The sequence below is a fragment of the Anser cygnoides genome, chromosome 3 (genome assembly GCF_040182565.1).
Source record: "Anser cygnoides isolate HZ-2024a breed goose chromosome 3, Taihu_goose_T2T_genome, whole genome shotgun sequence".
In the NCBI taxonomy this organism is placed as follows: domain Eukaryota; kingdom Metazoa; phylum Chordata; class Aves; order Anseriformes; family Anatidae; genus Anser; species Anser cygnoides.
This window is the reverse complement of record NC_089875.1, coordinates 62,566,775-62,589,445: the sequence shown is the minus strand read 5'-3', so window position 1 is coordinate 62,589,445 and position 22,671 is coordinate 62,566,775. Positions and strand designations below refer to the sequence as shown.

Genomic DNA, 22,671 nt, shown 5'->3' with positions numbered 1-22,671 from the left:
AGTCAGACCTGGCATCACTGCTACAGATTACTAAATGGCCAGCTACCAGAAATCACAGGCACGATGTACTGTCTTGATTCCTACCCCTTCAGTCAAACTACCTCATTCCTGATACTTAAAAACAACTTTTGAACAAGTCTGGGCTGCAATAAAAATACTTGTGTTGTAATTGTCTCTGTTATGCAAATGTCATGACCAGCTAAACACTGCTTTGAAAGCCTGAAGTCACTCAAATACTCTACATAAGCCAACATGATAGTCAAACAAGCCACACTCTTTGTTTTTATACCTGTTCACTTGTTGCAGGCAAAGATCCAAACTCTTTGATGTATTTGTCAGTTTCTTTGGCAAGCTGGTTTGTGTACTGCTGCTTTTGTTGCCTAAAACCAAACACAAAGTTTCATTAGACTCTGTTGGTTAATTCTGTCTGAATTTCACCAGTTCTCAGAAACAGTTGAATTAACTGTTCGCTGAAGTACATGAAGCGATCTTTATTCTGTTCTTCACTGCAAAAATGTGACAACAGATCAGCACAGATTCCAGATGAGACAGATGCTGAAGGAATGTTTCTTGGTTTGACAGTACAATTGCTCACTTTCTTCACTGTTTTTTTTTTTGAGGTTTTTTGATTGTTACTCTAACATGCAACAACAAGGTCCCAGTTATTGTGAGCATCTAAACATGAAATATGCTCGCCCATTGTCTATTTGAGGCTGTCAATAATTTGAAAGCACTTGAAAAACCAATTCCTGATAGTTACTGGGAAGTTTGTGAGGAAATCTATATTCTTCCATGATACAACAGCTGTGAATTTAGCTGAAGAATTTATTAATTGCTTACCAATAGTTATAATAGTGCTTTAAAAAGCCTTGTCCTCAGCAGCATCACTACTTGTTTTCTGTTTCTCTTCAGAGAAACTTGTTGTTATCACACACTTCTTTACAAGTATCACTTTTTCCCCCTGGAGCTACTCAGATTCTTTACCTGCGTTCCGACTCTGTTCCCCAGCGTATACTGAAAGTCTTAAAAAAAAAAATCTGGAAAGCTATTAGCAAACAATCAACATCAATATTTAAAGTAATTAAATAACTCTTCCAGGCATCTGCAACCATGAAAGGAAGTGCCAAATGTTCAGAAAAGTGAAGAAGTGACATATGAAAACTCAAGGAAACTTAGCATATATGTTACCTTCATGAACAGACTGGAAAGAGTCCTTCAAACATTTTCTAGCCTTTTTAGTTGTGAAATTGTGTCTAGATCCTGCCTGGTTACTGCATAACTGTGAATGTTGATTCAGTCCCCAGTAGGGCATCCACTGTAGGTTGTACCTGGCTAATGTTATGAACCCTGAACTCAGGCTACCATGAAGCAATTTGGCTGTTCACACAAAATGAATGCAACGCCTTCGGTCCAATACACACTTCCTCCTACTATTCAATGGCCACAGTGCAGCATTAGCCACACTGAAGACTGCCAACTTTCTCACCCACAGGGTTTGCACAACACATCGTTTACTCGCATTTATGTTGCTGAGATTAATGTGGTAAAGGAGGTCGATTAAAAAAAAAATCGTACCAGTTCATTAGACTGAGCTGAGAAGTAGAGAGCAGCTGACTGGCATATTCATGAAAGCCCACTTTTAGGTGACTGAAGTATAAAGCGCAGCATCTGTACTTCAGTTGTATTTCATTTTTTTTTTTTTAATTTATTTTATTCTACAGTATCATTTCTTATTGTAACTTTCCTCATGAAAAAGACATTCCCCTTTCTCTTACAGTACTGTATCTCAAAAAACAACAACAACAAAAAAAACAAATACATCACCTTGTGAAACTGATACAGACAGATTTTAAGAGCTGGCTGGGGAGTGAGGTGGAGGGTTGGGGGAGCATTTGCTTTTTCAACAGTGATATTGCTTTCTGGTCCTGCTGCTTTTCCTTTGCTGACATACAGCATAAGTTTTGTACATGTTTTGATACTGCAGGCAGTGTACATGGGTAAGCCACCTGACTGGTGTACGAAGGCTAGCCAAAATTAATTTAAAGAAAAAAGAAAAGGCATCCCAACATTTAAATTTCAAATATTTCTCTATACTTGCCTTCTCAGTGAGATCAAGCACTCTGCCTAACAAAAAAACCACCTGATCACCTTCCAGAAGATTATTTACAATGCAACGAAATTAAATGTTTTCATGTGAAGTACTCACAGCTGTTGCCTCAACTCATGTGTGTCTTGTGGTGTCCCAAGCTGATGTAGTATTCTCTGTATTTCAGCAGCTGTTTGTGAAGAGGAAGAGAAATTTTAATGGTCCACATAAATTTCCAACTTAATTTTATGCATTTTTGCTTGACGGTTCTAAAATGATAAAAGTTGAGAGAAAGTGATATTCAAGACTTTTTTTTTTTAAACCTACTAAAAAGATTCCACTAAGAAGTCCCAGAACAGCTAGTAAATGTTTGTGCCAACTCAAAAACAAAGCCTAGAGTTTCTTACAAAAGAAGGGAATATATTCAACTGTCTAGGTAGAAATAGGCAATTTAAAGGTTAGCAGTTTTAATGCAGTAAGTATAAATCAGGTGTTTTAGTTATAATTTTGTAAATAAGTAGCACAATTCTTTTTTAGTCCAATCATATTTTATGCATGTCATTTTGGAAAGCCAAATTAAAGACTGCTAAGACACCACTGTACAAACAAGTAATTCAGAACCAGTGCATCAATGAAGAGGCAGCAACAAAGCATTCACGGGCTTACCACACACACAAAAAAAAAGTAAATCAGGTATCCAGGTTGAAATTTTAATTTTGAGATCCTTGTTCTCGATATGTACATACATTTTTAGATGTGGGATACAAACCACTTGTGATTTCTAGATGTATTTCATACAGTGAATTAGTTTTGAACTACAGAAAGAGCACTACATCTAAGCCTTTTTTTCAGGTTACTAAATTTACTCTCACATGAAAAAGCAAAGGGGAAAATGGGCAGTCACTTCAGGACATTGAGTTTTTAATCACACTACAAAATTAAAATTCTCAGTGTGCTCTATCTTAGCTTAACACCCTCGTATACTCCAAAAAGAGAGAATACATATACAAAATAAGTTATTTTTGCTCATCCACAGTTTAGATCAGACTGGTCTTCCTTGTATTTCTGTGGTGCTTTCCAGGCAGACTGGTACACCACTGTGCACGTACAGGTAATAAAGATACAAACATAATGGGGAAGTTAGCAGTCAAGTTCCATGTGAGTTTAAAATCAAGTATTTCAAGACAGAAGTCTTTGGGAGAAATTGAGAGGACACAACTAAAAATTTAATTAGAAAAACAGCACTGTAAGATGGGTTTCACGCAGTTTTCACTGTTGTTGAGCTGAAAAGCACCAAAACATAAGTGAAAATTCTTGAATGCTTTCTACAATCAAAACCTACCGCCAAGCATCAGTTTCTCCCTGGCACCTGCTGGGGCAAGGAAGCTTTGTGCAGCCTCCTGGACCTCAATGCTTCTGCACAGCAGCTTGAGCCCAAACAGGCACCAGTGGCCACATGTACTGGTAAATACCAGTAAATATTTTGACTAATTAAGCTTTCTTTTTATGTTAAGTATAATGCATTGTTTTAAAATTAACAAAAAAATGTGACTGTCCTGTTACCTTTTGAATTCAGTGATAAGCTTTAGCATCTATAAGTCTTCAGAGTAATTTACTTTCAGTAGTATTTGATCAAAGACATTCTCCCCTCTGATTCAAGAGCCAAGGTGCTCGGTTAGTCTTGATGTGTTTTTACAGGGAGAAAAAACAACCTGCAAGCACTCTCATAACATCTCTTCTTGCAGACAGAAAGAGTAGCATGTTTTACTGCCACCTAGAGGTAGAGTTATTTAACTACAAATGAAGAAGTGAAAATTGTTTTAAAAGAAGGGCTCACACCTGAGAAATTCTCTGAAAGCCTGTATTTAACATATTTGCATATCAGCTTAATTAGATATTTACCCTACTTCTAAAAATGAACACAAGTAGATGATTGAGGGGAAATTAAAAGCCAGCACAGCATAGCTGGACACTACACAGTTCTAGGCAGAGGGAAGTTCATCCCGGTTCATGTCTTGTGATTCAAGAATTCAGCACAAAATTAAAACACGTTTTTACCAAGAATCCTGTAAGCAGCATCAAGAAACATCAAAATAACCAAGTGCTAACAGGCTTTGTAACCTGTCTGGGAAAAATAAAAGAATGGACATACCAAGGACTGAACTGACACCAATTTTTCTGGGCTTCCTTTAATTTAGCATTTTCCTCCTTAACCTTTCACAACAAGGATATTATTTAGAAAGAAAAAGAGCATTTCTTTTTCAGTTTTTCAATCATGGGAACTATACAGCACTTTGAAAAATGAAACATTGCTTATACAAGTAAGCAAACAGAAAAAAAGTGAAGTGGTAAAAGTAAACTTTTGCCAACAGTCTTCAGCAGCAGTCTCAACACTGTTTTCATAAGAAAGCCAAAGGTTTGTCGTTTTGCACAGGCATTAAACAAGTTGGTAGGAAAAGCAGAATATAGAAAACAAAGAAGCTGACCTTGTTGCAAAATTTACAGTACGTACCTGCAGGTTTACAAGACAAAGAAATCCATCCTTTGTACTCCTTCACATTAATATAAACATGCTACAATGTATATAGGCTTAAAAATGTATTTCTTATATTGTCTTATAGATTTTGTGATTACAGATTTCTTACTGTAGCTAATTCTCACCTAGACATTTGATACATTATAGATGTAACCCTAAAACTACCTAAACCACAGACATTTGTCTGGACTCATGAACTTGTATAAATTTATTGATAAAAACCGAATTTGAAATAGATTCAGACAGTGCCACCTGGATCACAGAGGTGAAGCGTCTTGTTCCTTCAGACATACACAGTGATCTTAAGAGAATTTGATTTTAAGCAACAACTAGCTTCAAAACCTTTAGGTATAAGTCAGCGTCCCTTTCCTTCCTCAACAGAGAAGCATGGTAGCCACAGCCTCTCCTCCTGAAAGCTAGAAACACCTCCGCTGTCCTGTTTCAAAAGCAAGTACCGAGATGGCCTTGGCACTGAAGAGGAAAAGCGAAACTGCTGGAAACCTAGCATTACTTTTTGTAAGTCAGAGGCCCCTAAATTCCCAGCTTCACTACTGATCACAGTATTCATAATGCCTTCCTTGTTTAACCAGCTTTTTGCCCCTGTGCAGGGAATTCAGGGTGGCAAAGCGCTGGCTGCTCCTTAGGTGCCTCTCAGTTCATCAGCTCTGACGCTCAGGTGTCCCAGAGAGCTGAAAGCATAGGCCTAAATCACAAGGCCATAGATCTGTGCCATAAATACACTGATAATCATCAGAAACCAAAGATGAGAGCACAGTTCTGACTGGCTCCTAGGTGACCTCATCCCTCCAGGTTTTTCTTTCCCTACTTCCTGGTTGTTCCAGCTTCCCACACCTTGTGGCAACGACCAGGAACTCTGACAACAGGAGTAATCCTCCTACCAGAGGTCCTTTCTGCCCCTCTGGGCAATACCAATCCCATGACAGAGCCTGAATGGATCTTGTGCACGACTTGAATCCATTCCAGTGCAAAGCTCGATGCCTTAGCTCGTGCTCCTTGGATATGCAGAAGTAGCTGCTGGACTTTGCTCCGGAGCTGCAGAAGCACACGCACTGTGTGCACACAGACATTTTTTCCAGAAGTCGTCAGAGGCAGGCTAATGACTGTGGCCAGCCCTGCGCTGGAGGTCGAGGCAGGTGCTGGCATGTAAGGACGACCAATGGTTCTTTCGGAGCTCACACAGCAACTCCAGGGGGAGCAGCACCTTGTCAGCCAGGGGCTGGCAGCAAGCCACCGCAGCCGGAAAGTCCTGCAGGAAGCAGACTGCGCAACACCACTCGATCCAAATGCATTTTCTCCAAGCAACTGCCATCTCACCTGCCAAAGGAAGCAATCTCACTCTTCCCACCTCAGAATGAGTATTAGAAAGAAGCAATACTGTATTAGTAAGAAGATTTTTCATTCCTCTTCCAGCATTCCTAATCTATACTTCCTAATATGTAACAATTACCTGTTGAAAGCTACTCGGCCACTCTCCGAGCAGTCACATGCTCAGGAACAGGTCAGCCATGGTTAATGATGAGCCAGAGGAACAATTAAGACCTAACCTGAATTCCTACTGAGAAAATTACTTAAGAGCCAGCTTATGTTTACTTTTACTGGGCCAAACAGTGGTTCCATTTATAGGCAGCGGAAGCTCTTCCTCCAGGTCAAAAGAATAAAAAAGGGCACAGAATAGAATAGCAATGCTGCTTCATATAAAAGGCCTCATTTTCCCTACGTGAGTTGCAGGAGTAGTGAGATTTACAGTGGAAATATATATATATGTATATATTTTTTTTTATAAAGATAGGATTATTTGAGAAACGTGCTCCTGACAGATTTGCAATACATTGTATTTATTCCATAGATGAAAACGTATTTCAAATATTGGATCACACACTGTACTTGCTTAACAGCTGGCTTTTAGCTGGCTAGGGAAGAAGAAAGTCTTACCTCCTTTCTCCTTGTCTTCCCTTATTTTTCAGACAGCTCTGCAAATCTTTTCCAGCACTACAAGTAAACCCACATAATTGATTGTTCTGCTGCTTGAACATGAAAATGTTTAAGATCACATAGGAAGTTTCAACTTAAAATACAAATAAATAAAACGAAGATCAAATATAGACAACTTCTTGCCTATAACAATATAGGAGCAAACGCAACTATCCCCGAGAACTAGTCATCACTAGGCAGGCTGTAACACCAGTGTATTCTTGCAGAAGAAAAGGAAAAAACAAATCCTTGAGTAAAATCCTAATGTTGGAAAGGCCTTCATCCACTGAGAGGGAAATGATGAGAGGACTGCAGGTCACCCACCTTCTCTGGTAGGACTGAGAGATGTCCAAGCACTACACTCATCTCCTAGCATGAGACAAGGGAAACAGATGATGGTCCTGACTTGGAGCACTAACCAATAACTCCAACTACAGGAGAGATGCCTTCCCAACTTACCCATGATCAGCCACCTTCCCATTCAGTTTCATGTTACTCAGTTTAACATTTAGAAAACCAAACTTTAAAACCCTCAATTGGCCGTGAACATCTTCACCTTGTTGCAGCCTCACAGCTGAAGAGTGAGGTGAATCAACACACAGCCCACAGAATCCTTAAAATGAAGCCACAACAGAGAAGCGTGAAATTGGGGGAAAAAATTTACTTAATAAGTGCTGCTTATTACCACTTTGCAGCCTGAAACTCACTTCTTATTTGGATCATACAAGACTGCATTTTAGCCACGGAGCAGCAATTTCCCTAAGTGCTACAGTCCAAGCCTGAACAACCACATTGCCCGATTTAATAAAGCTACTGCCTAATGATTCCACAGGAAGTGCAGCGCCCACTGGGCATGCACGGAAAAAGCACGAGCAGTAAACACCACATATCAGCCTACAAAGAGGACAACAACCAGCCAAGCAGGCAGGGCAGGTACAACGAAATCTGTACTGCAGGACAGCAACGCCTGGGACCCGTCACAGGAAGAAGGAGAGCTGTTTCAGCCAGCACCTACAGCTGCTCCTGAATGTGAGCTGTAATAGTGAGGGGTCTCCCCCCCGCCACTTTTACTTGAGAAGGGACAGATTGGGTTTTAGTCACTGCAAAGAGACCATAGATCTAAATCCAGAAGGACTAAAACTAGCAGTGGAGATTTAAAGTCATTGATTTTCAGTTATTATTCTAGCTCCTGAGCCCAAAGAGAATAAACAGGATCAGCAAATCACTCCTTCGTACACACAAAAGGGAAAGTGCTCCACATGAGGCTCTGGCTCAGCTATGGCTTCATATGGCAAATAAGCACAGTATACAACAGCAGCACGCTTACCTTTCAGAAATGCATTGTCAAAGATCTTACACACATTGGCTGGGTACCTATGAAGAAATCACCTACTCGTTCCCAGTTGAACAAGGGAGTCAACAAACAGCACACCTGGTTACAGACTGCGTGTAATCCAATCAGTTCCGGAGTCACTTCAGAGCACGTTATTGGAATAGGAGAATTAACTGTAAAAATGACACCACTACAAACTGTTTAGCTTTTGCTTGGGGGTGACAGACTTCCTCAATTTATTCAAATCCAATTCAATGCGTTTTCCTTCTGTGCTTTGACTGAAACTACTTGACTAAGGACAGACACTGCAAAAACGTTTGTGGATTGACCTTTTATAAACGCTGTTACATATAACAAACAACCTGGCGTAGTTGCAATAAAATCAGCATATTGGAGTCTTCTGCAATGAGCAGAAGTACCTCTTTAGAACTATTAGTGTAGTTCACTTTTACTGAAGATTTTAAGTAAACCATAACGCTCCTGTGCCATACACCTTGCTAACCCTACTTTAGCCTGGAGTAAAAGTTCAACAGAGGAATTAAAGACAAAAAACCCCTAACCTAATAAAAAACAACTCACCCTCTCCAAGAGCATACTTAATTGCAATTAGCTAAAAGTCAGCAATTTGATTTCAAGTTATTTATTTAATTCTGTCTTAACTGAATGTACTACACTGATTATTTTAAAACAGAGTAATACATCAGTGCAGAGGAACAGTACCTGAGGTATTTATGTAATCAAATGAGGAATGAAATGAAGATTGTCCTCAGAGCTCTAAGTGCTGAGGACTTCGTTGGTACAAAAGAGTGAGAAAACACTAAGTCTTGTACCCTTTCCTGTTAGGTTTTATTAGCTTCTCACATTTCTAAATAGAATCGTGCCCCCAAGTGACCAGAAACATAAGTAGCAGTGTCTGGAGTTCAGGATCTGCCTTCAATTCTTTCAGTTCAACTGTAATCATTTCATGCTAGAGTACCAGCATTTCTAATGGTCTTACAGAGAAACTGACACATGGGATTGAAGTAATGCCTGTTCTTCTAATGTGGGTGTAGAGCACACTAAATGCACATTGTTTAAGTAAACAATATCTGACCATGTGATCAATTATTACAGCTCAGCTGAGGGGAAGTCATTAAACCAAGTTGTAATCACTTTGTATTCATATCCTAAATTCTCCCTGGAAACTCCCTGAAACCCCAAAGTCCGAACTTTTCTCTGAAGAATAATTTGTTTTGTAAGTGATGCACGATTCTGCAGCGTACCATAGCTGCACAAACACCATAACCCCAACCCACCTAAGCAAAGAAAGCTTGTTCATTAAGAGGTCAGGCCATTAACACAGGAACCTTACTCAGGCATCGACATGGAAGCAGGGACACGCAACATCATCGCCTGGCCTACACAAGGAAATAGCTGTCACTCAGGAGGACAATTATAGTCAACCACTGACCTGGGTTTATTCGGAACCCTTACAGATGGGCAGCATATTGCACACCAGCTTTATAGGACATTTGATAGAGGGCTCTCTCGATAACCAAACTGCCATGTATGCTCCTCTATTCTTGCCCACAAGGAGGAAAATCCAACAGAATTGAACTGGATGAAGTATTTTACCTACCTGAGGCTCTGAAAATTGGGTGTCAAGAGATAGGAAGGAGCATGAGGAGCCCAGCACAAGGAAGACACTGACCTGCTGGAACAAGTTGCTCAGACAAAATTGCAAATGTCTCCACTGATCATAGTGCTGTTTGCAATTGCACAGTGATTTTACAATCACTATTTAAATCACTTCCAAACTAAAATGGCTTAATTTACAGAGACCTTTCTTCCCCAAACTAGTCAATTACAGCACAGTAAAACAATGTAGGACAAGGCAAGTTCTGCCTTTTCTGCACATACTGACACAAATAGTGCTCTGGGGTGTACATGGAAGATCCATTTTTCACTCTACTCTGCTACCAACATAAATAAATCCCTGTCCCTCTTGTGCAGTCATCCACATAACACACAGTTTCATATGCCATTTTCCCCACAGAGCCATAATATTTTAACAAACAAGATAAAACAACAACAACACTCTCCAAATCTGTAAAGACATCTGTTAGACATACTACTTCAAATGTATAAGCTACTTTACACAGAACAAAGCCTCTAGGAACAGCACACACAATTCATGCTTAAAGTTTTCAGAGATGGTTTACTTCTAAAAGAACTGTGAGGCTTCATGACTTCACCTCATTACATAAAGAAGCACATTTAGGAAGATCTGAAGTATCTGAATTCCTCCTCCTCCTCCTACCCTCTATGTTCAGGTTATGATTTGGATATAGCAGATTCAAGTTCAATTCCTCAGCCTTGGAAAAGACCACAAAAGGAAATGAAAAGGATTGTAACAGCTGTTTAACCCCCCCCCCAAGTGAACAGCCTTTTCCAGGTTTTACTGAAATTGGTTAAAGAGTGAAATTTCACCCTAGATCCAAGAAATCTTCCTAATGACAGCAAGAACAATAAAAAAAGGTATATTTCAACTAATTCCCACAAAGTCCAGTTCTCATTAACTGCAGCTAGTTGGAAATTTGTAGCAATGCCATTGTTATAGTCTCAGCAAGCTCTACTTGCTTTAAAACCACACCTGTACAAAACCACACTGTACACATAGACAAAACAGAATTCTGTTTTCTTACAGGCTGTGATTTCAACACCTCGGTGATTTTATTTACCTTTCACTTGGTCATCTGCATCCTTCTTTAGCTGAAAAATAATCGTGTGAGTCTGCTGGTGATACAAACATGGTGGAAGAAATAGTTTCTCATGAATGTTTCAGCCTGTAAGAGGCATATAACAGAACTCTAATATTCCTCAGGGCTTAATCTATGGTTATGATTTTCTACAGTTACATAAAGCAAAATGGAAAGTCATATGATGCATTTAATTCAGCTCCCATTTTAACAACATCCAGTGAAAATACTGGCTTACGGAATGCTTGGGATGCAACAGAAATTAGACAGGAGACAGGAGAGGCATCACAAGATAAAAGAATCACAGAAGGCGATCTCTGCTGGTTGAGGTTGACCTTTTGGGAATGTGTTTTATGCGAATTGATGATTGTGCTGCCTCAACAAACAGAAAATAAGTAGTCAGCTGAAAGCGACAGTCTTTATGAGAAAGAATCTCTCAAAGCCAGACAGACTCGCCCTAGCCATATGTGATTTTGGCTACCGAATGACTACTATTATTATTTTTAAATCATTTTTAGTATGCTGAGCACGTGCTTCTCCAGCAGGGCTGATTTTCAGTGTACACGAACAAGTCAAATACTCTATCGCTGACCTTGTCAGAACCAAGCAAGGGTAGATTATGACATTCTTACTGACTTCACAGCTACTGTTGAGCAAAACCCTACCACGACCTTTATAAATCTGGGGAGCTGGGAAGGGAGAAGCAGTGAGGGAATATGAGTGCTTCAGCTGAGCTGGTGTGAGTTCTGTAACCGTTTGATTAGCTTCTATACCGGAAATTCCCCTAACTCAAAGACCGGCTGTGTTTTATCAACACCAGGCTTTGTTTTGTGCTCTCTATCAAAATGCAGCATACTGCTTCTACTGCAAGCAACAGCTCCTAAACCCAGTTTGCAGACATCAGTGGAGCCACAGTAGTTACCTATGTAGCCTGTGCTATTCTTGGTCTTTGGGGATTGTACAGAATTTTGTAGCTCTGTGGGAAAAAAAAAAAAAAAAAAAAAAAAAAAACCATCACCACACAACTTAGGAGTAAAGCAAAAGCACAGGAGTCTGCTTCCTCTTCGACCCATACAGAGGACAGAGACTTGAGAAGAATGTGGGGAAAAAAAAAACAAAAACAAAAAACCACACAAAACCCACAGCTAGCTACTTCATCTTGCATAGTCCCTGTCACAGATCCATGAGTCAAATCTTTCCAGCTAAGGAGAAGGGGCACCTACTCCTTCAATCCTATCTTCCCTACTCTTACAGCTGTGCAACCGCCCTTGTAAATTAATGCAACTCCCAATCTGCTCCTATTTAGAGCTTGTTTTAAAACCAAATGTTTTCCGTCTTTTTGCTACACACAAAAAATTTATTCTGTCAGATTCAAAGAACTGTTGACCTTCATCTTCGCACTTGCAGGAAGCCTGAAATAAACATATTTTAAAGCTTTTAAATTAGGCTTTTTGTTTTACTTATTTTACTCTCAAGTTTCCATTTGCTGAAAGACCAGATTTCCTTTTGTACTGAGGAAAAAAATAAAATAAAATCACTACATAGCCTCAATGCTCTCACCTTAATAGGCATATCCCTATTATATCCCTATATCCCTGGCAAAAACAGATCTGTAAGCAGGCGGGACTTGGTTTGCCATAAAGAAATATTTTTTTTGTTAGCTTGTCTTGCTTCTGTATATTACTCTCTTCCCTTGTCTATCCTGTTGCAGTACACAAGCGACGAACACAAAGTATTTGAGAGTGGTACATCCTGAAGGAAGACAGAAAGATTTTCTTTAAGTTATAGAAGCTGTCATTATGCTGCCACATAAGTGAGAGTGTGACCTATGAAACCAAGTTCTGTCATTCAATAAAAAAAGTTCTGTCTCCTTCAATAAACTGATTAAAAAACCTTGATAATAGGTTCACCACTTACAAACCAGACAGGTTGGAGCTCTGTACCTCTCTGCCTCTTCTGCCTAAGGCCTGCCGCTCGGCACCGAATACCAAAGAGAGCCTTGAAGCCTTGATTTTTGCAATTCCAGCTGCTTTTAACAAACAGCATGGAGAAACACTCCGGACTGGTTCCTTCACTCTCAGCTTACAGGCAGTGCTGATAGGCAAAACATGAGTTTGAATCTTTTCAGGCTGAGGAAAGTAGACTCCACTCCCCAGATGTTGCTATGGGATATTATAATCACTTGTTTCTACAGAAGCGTTGGAAATGTAAAACAGAGCAAGGATCCTTGCTCTCTAAAGAACAGCTGAATGAATCTTTTCATAGAACCCTCTAGAAGTTGGGATCCCAAACACATCCAGCTGCCTTCCTGGCTGAAGTTTCCAAGAGAGTTTATACCTTCAGGGTCCTTAAAAATCACCAACCAGTGCACTCTTCCCCAAAGAAGCTCAGAGAGCCTATTACAACCAGCATCAACTGTACCAGTTTACCAGCAGCTTATTCAAGGCAAAAGCAATCTACAACTCCTAACACACTTTCAACATAAATCAACTGCATGGTTGGATCAACAGATCAATACAAATCTGTTCCTTAAAGTTAAAAGGGTGCTAAGCTAACCCAGCTGTTACCTGATTTAAATGGTCCTCTCCATTAACAGAGAACAACCCAAACCAAAAACAATACTTCCAACTGATTTCATTACTGGTATGCTTAACCAGCACAGACCTTTGTTGATCAGTAACAGTGGGCTATAGAATTAGGAAAGAAAGAAGGTAAGGAACACAAGTATCTATATAACAGCAGCAGCATGCAGATGCATTATGAAGTGCTTGATATTTAATATATGCTTTTGATCTTTTATATGTATGGTATATTAAAACCAGTTAACCAAGAACCAGATCAAATTTATTACTTTTGGCAGGGCTAACTAATTCAACTTAGAAGTTGTAAAGTACTACTGTAAAGATTTTAATTCCAGCTAATGCTGCTTCCTATAAAACTGTTGTATCATGAAACCTCTGAAGCACAGTATTGCCTAAATCAGGAATACAGCTAATATTAATAATAGCTAAAAAAGTATTCAAGCCCTTAGACAACCCAATCTGAAAACAAGTAGATAATTGAGGGGAAAGTTTAAAAAAAAAATAAAAATGAATGTGTCCGCCACAGGCTAGAAGCTGCCTCTGGAGGATGAAGTTAGAAGCCATGATGCTGTGAAGTGAAAGACTACAGAACTGACTGAGAAGATTTCAGGAAATAAAGCACAAGGGCTTACAGAGCCAATTTTTAGTTGAGGAAACAGAACCCTAATGTACAGAAGACTAACGTACAGAAACTTTTCAATAAGGCAAAACTACATTTTTTCTTCCTAAAAGATTTAATGACTTAAGAAATCAAGATTTAAAGAAATTATTTCAGCCCAACCAGTGTCACCAACCTGTGCTACAAGTACCAACTCCTATAACTTGTCTAGCAAAACAAAGATCAAAGTTTTTATTAAAACTGATACGCTTAACTGATCAGACTTAATCTGAAGTTTTAATTCTACACGCACATGAAGTCCTTCAAAACTTTACAACCATGCACGCCAAAACCTAGCTGGTGATGGCTAGCTCCCTTATGACAAACAGTACTCTTTGCATGACTTGCAAAATCAATTTATATTTACTTTTCATATAAAATAAACCTATCAAAGAAAGATATAATGGAAAATGGAGAAACGGGGAAACAACTGAGAACCCTACATGCCCTAACTTAACTCTAACACCTTAGTTAGGTGGCATGAGTCTGAGCAAAGCGTGTTAACACTTGCATAACCTTACTCGCATATTAGATATGTACTTCCAAGGACAAGCTGTAAGGCCATGCCTTCGGTCCCTGATAGGCACTTCAAGCTCCAGCAAATATTTGATGCAATCCTTGTGCAGCAAACACCCCAGCCTACAAGCTTAAGGTGCCATGTAACTGGCCAGAACAAAACTGGCTTTTTACCAGCAGCTGTCTTACTGATTATACATTCACTCTGTGAATACAGAGTGATGCTACACTTCTCCGGTACACATCACACTTAACCACACATCTGAAGGACTCCATCTGCTTTGTGGTGTGCCACAAACACGTCAAATGAGCAGGTGAGGTCAAGGAGTGAATTCCCATGAATGAATCTGAGAAACTAATATAGAACGTGGGGCACCACTATTAAAGTTTCACATCAACGTGCATAAATTCAACTTACAGCATTGTGTGATCTTCTGGATGTTAGAAGTTATGCGCTGGGCTAGCTGATTAGGATCCACAAAGCCGGCGCTGTACGACATGGCTGAGGAGATTTACTGTCAAGATCATCCACGATGGGAATGGCTCTCCACCCGTTAAGGACACCTAAAATCGCACCCAGAAAAGAGAGTTATGTTCTGCTCATTCACTCGCAAGGGTCTTCATTAGCATAAATAAAAATACAGAGGAAAAGATTAAAGAAAACTCCATATACTAATGTTTATCCTCTTCTGCAACAGAGTACTTCAAAACAGAATTCAACAAAACTTAAGTGCTAAATAAGAATGTGACACGACATCCTTTTAGAATTTCCTACAGTAAGACAACCTACTATTAAGTTTATTGATATTCACAGCTTAAGATCTGCAATTACTCTACATCAGCTACATCACAGAAACTACTTCTGTTGTCAAACTTCTAACGTTTTCCCCAGTCTAAGCAAAGAAAAAGTATGTGTTTTTCTTTATTGCCATTACAGAAAAAGTTGAACTTTTATTCTGTGAATGCCATAGCCTCTGATGAATTATGCCCCAAACCAATTGCATGGTTATTTCCACACCATATATCACTTATCCCACCAACACAACACAGCATGTTAAACTGCTGGGAAAAACAATGACATTTTCTTACGAGGCATCAGCGTGAATGAGGCCTGTGTCCTCCTAAGGCCAATGACTTTATCAATTTCAGTTTTAGCTGTAATCAGTTTCACCTGAACTCTGTGAATTGCTATTTTATACCTTTTCAGCTGCTGTGTTTCTCAAGATGAACTCATTTTTCTACAGCCTGCCTATGCAAATTCATTTGTAGTGGTGTTTTTTGCACCTAGAATTATCATATCTTATTTTAAAAGGCCAAAATTCAGTAACACAAATATACTTACAAATATGTTTGCCCTAAAAGGGCACACATACAAATATACAGCATGTAACTAACTGGAAACATCCTAGTCTGCTTTCGTTCATCACAGGCCAAGTTCCAGCCCAAATTCAATGATGCTCTAAATCCAAATTAGCTGAGGATACATGTGCAAATTGAAACTGGCAATTTCCACTGCATCTACTCTGCAGTGAGGACACAGACTAATCAAGCATATGTGCATCCAACGCAAACCCACAATTTCAGACAGGTCACGCTTAGTTTATTTCACCCTTTCCAATCTCCCGCACATCACATTCGCTAGTTCAACGTTTTAACCTTGACAGTTCCCTGCATTTCCAGTTTGACCCAGACCGTGCGCCTTCCATGCAAAGCACTCTTCTCCTGGGCTACCAGCTTCTCATTAAAAGGCACTGCTAAAACAGAGTGAGAAAGCCAACTGACTTGCCAACTGGCTTTACAGTTTGCAAACTGAAGTCACTCAAGTCCTTATGAACTTAAAAAAAAAAAAAAGGCACAACACAACAAACTAACAATGCTTGTTGCCAAATCTAACTTTTTTCACCTTTGGAAATGCCGTGTATTAATACAGTGCAGCAATACCCCTGTTCTCATACCACTGTCCGTGAGAGCAGCTGTAGGTGAAAGAAAACCAAACCTTCCTGTGTTCACCGTTTCTGGCAGAGCTGCCAAGAGGTTGCACTGGTCAGCCCCACGAAACATCCCATGCCAGAACTGCGTTGCGGATACAACTACAGAGGTCTGGCTCGCACGTGCTGCCCTGCAGGGTACGTTACCTGTGCTAGATGAATGAGCTGCTGCTACCGTGCAGACAAACCCTCCATGTCTTTGAAAAGGCTGCTGCACCAGAGTCCCAATTCCTGTTTGGAGGCTTCAGGCCCTGAAGTATCCCCTAGCAATAAACAATCTGGTTGCAGACGAAGAGACAGCAAGAGTATTTGCATTCTTCTACAGATTTGCTGTACAGTCACCCACAAGTCACTCTGCCTCTCTGCAGTGTAGTTCCTATCTTAGTCTGTACTACATGCAGATTCGTTATTTTGGGTCACAGGCTAAAGCTTGAAGTCAGACAGCCTAAATCCCACTTGTCTGGACCAAAGTTAGTATAACAACCCTTGTTCTCTTTGGAAACTCCATGCGAGTGGCTCCGCACCTTAGTACGTCGTATTTCCCACTAAAATGACAGAAGTTCTTTACTTAGTCAATCATAGACATAAAATCCAAATAAGCCACCTAAAAGATGTCAGTTCAAAAAAAGAGAAATTCTCCAAAGTGTTGACACTGCTTTTTCCTTTTAGAAGTTACAACTGTTTCTAAACACGTTAGCAGCATGCTAACTGGAATGCCAGTACTGGCTAAAAATACTTTTTAGTTAAATATTATATTTAATGTTAAAAGTTAAACATTAGAATGCAGTTGCTGAGCAGAAGAGCCAGCAAGAGACCAATCATCTTGTGCAAAAACATTGCAGAACTGAAACAGAGCTCTAGGGTTGTTTTTTCTCCCCTCACATATGTATTCACCAGGCAGCTGCATGTAACATTTTTTTTTTCAGCCATTCAAGCGTTGACAAAAGGAAAGTACTTGACTTTTTTTGTCCTGAAAATTTCTACAGCTGACTTGAGGTATCTTTAAACAAGCTGCACTGCCCTTTACTGTGGTGCTCCATCGAATGTACAGATTATACAACACACAAGGCTTGAAGCTTTTCAGCTTTCTGACTACACAGCTGGGCAGCCAAACACAACACATAATGAGAGGATGTTCAGATGATAATACTGTGAAGTCCACAGGATAGAGGTTAGCATATGTAGTCTTCTCTAACGAAGAAACAGCACCCTACCTAGAACAGGTGAGAGGAGTAAAATTACAACTGTAATCAGACTACGCTGTATAGTACTGAGTCTCTGACCCACTTGTAACTGTTAGCTGAACAGTCTCCATTGCTATTTCTATAGTTCTCATTTTAACAACGCACAAAACGATAACAGTTGACACAATTCATTTGTATTTTCTAAATGGAACTTGGTATTTAAAAAGCCTTCTGCTTCTAGGCAACCTGAAGCAGCTTTGGCTTTTGACATAACAAGAGCAAGTAGCGTGAAAATATTTCTAACAAAGCAATCGTGTATCTAAAGTGCTAATATTCTTACAGTTTCTCAAGTTGCTTCTTTGGGAAGTCCACTCAGTCATTTGAAAAAGTTACAGTAAAATGAAAAAGGAAGGGCGTTAAGTCAGGCAAGGAAAAACACACTTATTTTAACCAAGATTTATAGTCACGTTGTAGGGTAGCAGTGTGAATTCACTGCTGTCTTAACCCATACCAACTCTTCCACCCGCAGTGGTATTCCAGAGCACAGGAATACCTCGAGTTGGTGGTAGGGTAAGCTCCTGGTCTCTGACAAGTCTGGGGAACAGACTAGAAAGAGGGGTTAAGTGGTCAGCCATCAGCTTTCATCACTTCCCAGCCACAGGACAGCCCAAAGGCATGGAAAATTTTGTATTTACTTTTATTTAAAACAAAAAGCAGCCCCCACCCCCCTCAAAAAAAACACACCCACAAACGGGAAGTGCGAGCTTCTTCCTCATTCTAGTTACCGCAACTCAGGCGTCCGAACTGACCGACCCCCCACCTCCACTCATGCGCCCTTCACTTGTTAACCCAGAGTTACTCACACCCCTCTGAAAGCACCGATAGCTGAGCCTGGGAAGTCAAGGGGAGTCCTGCCAATGGCAAGGGTCAGGATTTCAACCACCAGGGAAAAAAAACAAACACGTACCAAGCACTTCCTTCTAGACAACGACAACAGGAGCCTTCATCAAGACTGCATTTCCATAGAAATTATCCCTTTTCGGTTCCACAATATTTAACTACTCCATCATGAAGCATTTTGATATTACTGCTTGCATGACTTTTTAAATGGGAACTAATAACATGGTGCAGATCAGGGAAGTACACTTTGCATTCAAACTGGAACACAGCTACACTTGTGGTAGTCTTCAGTTCCTCTAAAAGTTTCAGCCTGGTACGAGCCTTTGATTGTACCTTTTATCTTCTGCTTGCCATCTTTGTTTCTGATTGTGAACATGCTTAGAGGCAATGAGGCTCGTCAAACCTCTGAAAAAAGTCCAAAGAACTGAGTCTGCTGATACACGTGGGAAAAAAAAAAAAGAATCAGAACACTTGCTGCTTGAAGCAATACCTTGCTGTACATACATGAAATTTAAAGAATTCAAAGGATCAGTAAATATTTTTCCTAATTTCTACATTAACGAGTTCCTACTTATCACAGTCACTCCCGCTATCCCAACCAACTAATGCACCTTACTATTGACTTGCTTTCTAGAAAAGTGTTCATCGGGCATAGAAAAAATCCATTTTTCTCTTGGCTATTTCCAGTAAGATCACTGCTGATTGCAGAGACTTCTTTCTGCTGACCAGACAAAGAAGTGGGAACTCCACAACCAAGCAGCTCCCTGGTGCCATCCTTGAAAGCTTCCTCAGGACAAAATGATGTGATCTGATGAGCAGAGGATGCCCTGGAGCTCAGCAGCCATCACCAACTCCACTACAGGCTCTGGTCAGCTACAGTTAATAAGCATCTTATACAAAACGGATTCGCTTTGTATTTTCTCCTTCAGATATTCTAACAGTTTTTCTTCTCCTACAAAAGTTACCAATACACAACATCAAGATAAAGAACATTTAAGCAGTGATTTTACTATTTAAGCAATACTTTAGGATCAGGACCTAGAGATGTTTACATGGATCTTTAACCTTCAGTATGCAAAAACTACACTTTGCATTCAATAAACATGTTTGAAAATTTAAATATGAATTAGGATTTTGCGCCTTTAAATATCTCAAGACAAGTCACGTGGCTTTCTTAGATGTGCTTTTGTTTTTTAAACAAAGTCACAGAAACAAAGCTTTTCCTAAACAATTCCTAAATGTGACTTCCTTTGTAAACTACCCTCTGCCAAAAAGGGAAAAAAAAATTTACATCTTTCAAATAGGGTAAAAACACCAGTCTGGACCAAACAGTCACAACGTTAGCTATAGAAGATTGTATCACAGTAACCGCTATGGTTAGTAAGATTTCCACACTAGGGCATAGCTCAGCCCACCTCAGCAGATTTTACCAGCCCAATACTGAGATGAGACAGGATGCATCCACAGAGCAACTCTGGCTCCTGTCTAAGGCAGCCCAAAACACATCACACTCTTTAGAGAGCATCTTTTGCTGACCTTGGCAGTAACTATGAAGTAAAATTAAACTTAAAAAAATCAACAACCATAATGCTCTTGTACAAGGGACAGACTGTATACGGTAAGGTAAGTACTCCCTGCTAGAGCACCAGAGGGATCCTCATAACTGACTCATAGTAACTGACCAAGTAATATACCCCAGAGAGTTAAATCTGTCACTACTTTCTCCAGGGGGGATGAGTGAGGTAAGTTCGTTGTGTCTGGATGCATCTTCTCCCCCCAATACCTGGACTAAAATACTTGACGAAACAGAGCACATTCTCCACTTTGTGTTCTACAGTTCCTGATGTGCTGGAATCCTGGTCCACAGAGGCACTCTGGGGGCTTCTGTAACACAAAACCAGCTATGGAGCATAATGAACGTGCAAATAAAACAGCACCAAAATTAATTCCTCCCTGCCTGCTTAAAATAAATAAGCTTTCCTGGTTTTCTTTCATCATCTGGTTTCAGGTAGAAGTAAGCTTAAATCCAAAGAGGAAACAGAAAAGCAAGCAAAGTTCAATTAAAACTTGCTTTGCTCTAATGCAGCAACACTCACGGAGAAGATGTCACAAGGTACCTTCCTATCCCAGTCTGCCCAACTCCCTCGGCCTTGCCTCACTAGTCACTCTGAAACACATCAAAAACAAACTTACACCATGACTAAATGTATTTTTATTTTTTTAAGATAAAAAAGAATTATTAGACTGTGTAAGTGGTCAGTGCTATGGTCATTTCCCTAGAAATAATTCTGTTCCAACAAAGACGTAACAGTTACATTTACAGCATAAGCGTGAAAACTCTCCAGTGCAAAATAAACTTATGGAAACCTGAAATACTATTGGACCTATCGGACCATACACGGCTAAAAAAAAAAAAAGAATATGCTTATCATTGTCCAATTCATCCACATCAATATTTATAACGAATTAAGTAGAGGAAGAGCATATGTAAATACATACAAGCCTAATAACACGTTAGTTCTCAGGGAAATGCCACAGCAGAGGGAACTGCGTTTTTCTTAGGAGCCAAGAGGAAGCCGAACACCGGGAACTGGAATCACACCGGTGAGCGGAGCGGTGGGCACAGGAGGGATGAGAAGGGACCAGAGAGCTGTCGCAAAGCGCCAAGCTTCTCGTGCTGGAGACAGACACACAACACCTCAAGGGGAACCGAGGACAGACCGGCACCACCGAACAGCACACCGCATGCCCTCACCTCCCCAGGGGCAGCTCGTTCGTTTTGGGCCACACGCTCACATCACCCACAGCCAGGGAGCAGCTGTCCTTGCACAAAACCTGATGGCACTCGATGCCACGGCAGGCCTCCCCGCGGCCTACCAGGATGCTGAGGACGAAGCAGAGCTCCCGGCTTTAATTTTTTGCGAGTTTCCCTTCAATGTCAGCCACCAAGCAGCATTACTTAGCATTTTTGTGTAAGGCTACCAGAGATGCCTCTTGCAACCTTACAAGGTACACGTACAACCAGGACAGCGTAACTTTCCCCTTGCCTTCCACCACCAGCACCCACCCAAAAACCCGAAGCACAGGCGCTGCAGTGCCCACTCCACCTGCCCACCAGGGGCAGGGCACCTCGGAGGGCACCGAGCACCCCCAGATGCCACCACCCAGCCTCGGGCAGGAGGCAGCACCCCTCTCTCTGTGCCAGGCAGAGCAAAACCCCTGTTATCTCCCTGCTCCCCCCCGGCAGCTCCAAGCGGCTCAGCCCTGCCAACGCCGGCCCGGAGGCCTGACCGCCAGGCCGTGGCTCCCCGTTTCCTGCCTCCCACCCCGCCGCTGCCCGGCTCTGCTCCCCTCAGCCCCGCGACAGCCCCACGAGGCGCATGGCGACCCGGGGCAGGTGCCCGTCCCCCGCTCGGCTCCTGCTGCCAGCCGGCAAGAGGCGAGCTCCGGGCCCCGGCCGCCCGCCGGGCGCCCCGCCGAGCACCCAGCCCTGCTTTTGGCCCGCCCGCGGCCCCCGCCCGGCGCTCCCCGGGGAAGGGGGCACGGAGGCGGCCGCGGCCGCGGCCCCGCTCCCGCTGCCCTTACCCGGCCCCGGCGAGCCTGGTCCCCCCGGGCACGGCTGAGGCGACGGCGAGAGGACGGGCGGGGAGGACGAGGCCGGGCCGCCCTGCACCGCCCCGTCCTAGCGCTGGGCGGGGGCTCGCCATGACGGCGGCGGCGTGGGGAGGAGCGGCCGCGGGGCTGGGCAGGGCCGAGAAAGAAGAGGAGGAAGGAGGAGGAGGAAGGAGAAGGGGATGAAGAGGAAGGCTGCGAACAGGGAGCGCTGCCCTGTGGCCGCCTACGCCCGGGTGAAGGGCTGGGCGTGGGGCGGTGGGGGCAGCCCGCTTGTTGCCCTTCACACAACGTCAGCCCCGCAATGCGTGTGCTGTGAAGGCCCAGGTTTCCACTTTTTAACATCAAAACTAAATAAAATATATGTATCTGACTGATTGTAGGCTCGTAGAGAGTGTTCGATCTAAGCAAGTGGGAAGAGATGTCCAGCAGGCAGGCCTCGTGGTACTTGCACCTCACGGAGTCTCAGGCTTGTGAAGGACGCTCCACAGAGGAAACGCACTCGTGCACCTTGCCAGCTTCTCTGTAAACCACAGTCTGGCATGA

General features: G+C 41.7%; 1 protein-coding gene across 2 annotated transcripts in view; it reads right to left on the bottom strand.

Moving 5' to 3' along the window:
* The window catches only part of STX7 (syntaxin 7), a 31,769-nt gene extending 9,515 nt beyond the window's left edge, over positions 1 to 22,254 (bottom strand). Inside the window, exons 1-4 of one of the 2 annotated variants that reach the window (XM_048075765.2) lie at positions 22,099 to 22,254; positions 14,860 to 15,005; positions 2,207 to 2,276; positions 290 to 380 (exon numbers count right to left, since the gene is read on the bottom strand). In XM_048075765.2, the coding sequence (XP_047931722.1) occupies positions 290 to 380; positions 2,207 to 2,276; positions 14,860 to 14,941 (243 nt within the window). In that variant the 5' untranslated portion in view covers positions 14,942 to 15,005; positions 22,099 to 22,254. Of the gene's footprint in view, positions 1 to 289; positions 381 to 2,206; positions 2,277 to 14,859; positions 15,006 to 16,576; positions 16,722 to 22,098 lie in introns of those variants that run through there. The other variant, XM_066994275.1, reaches the window with a different exon arrangement.
* Positions 22,255 to 22,671: the final 417 nt, after the last annotated feature.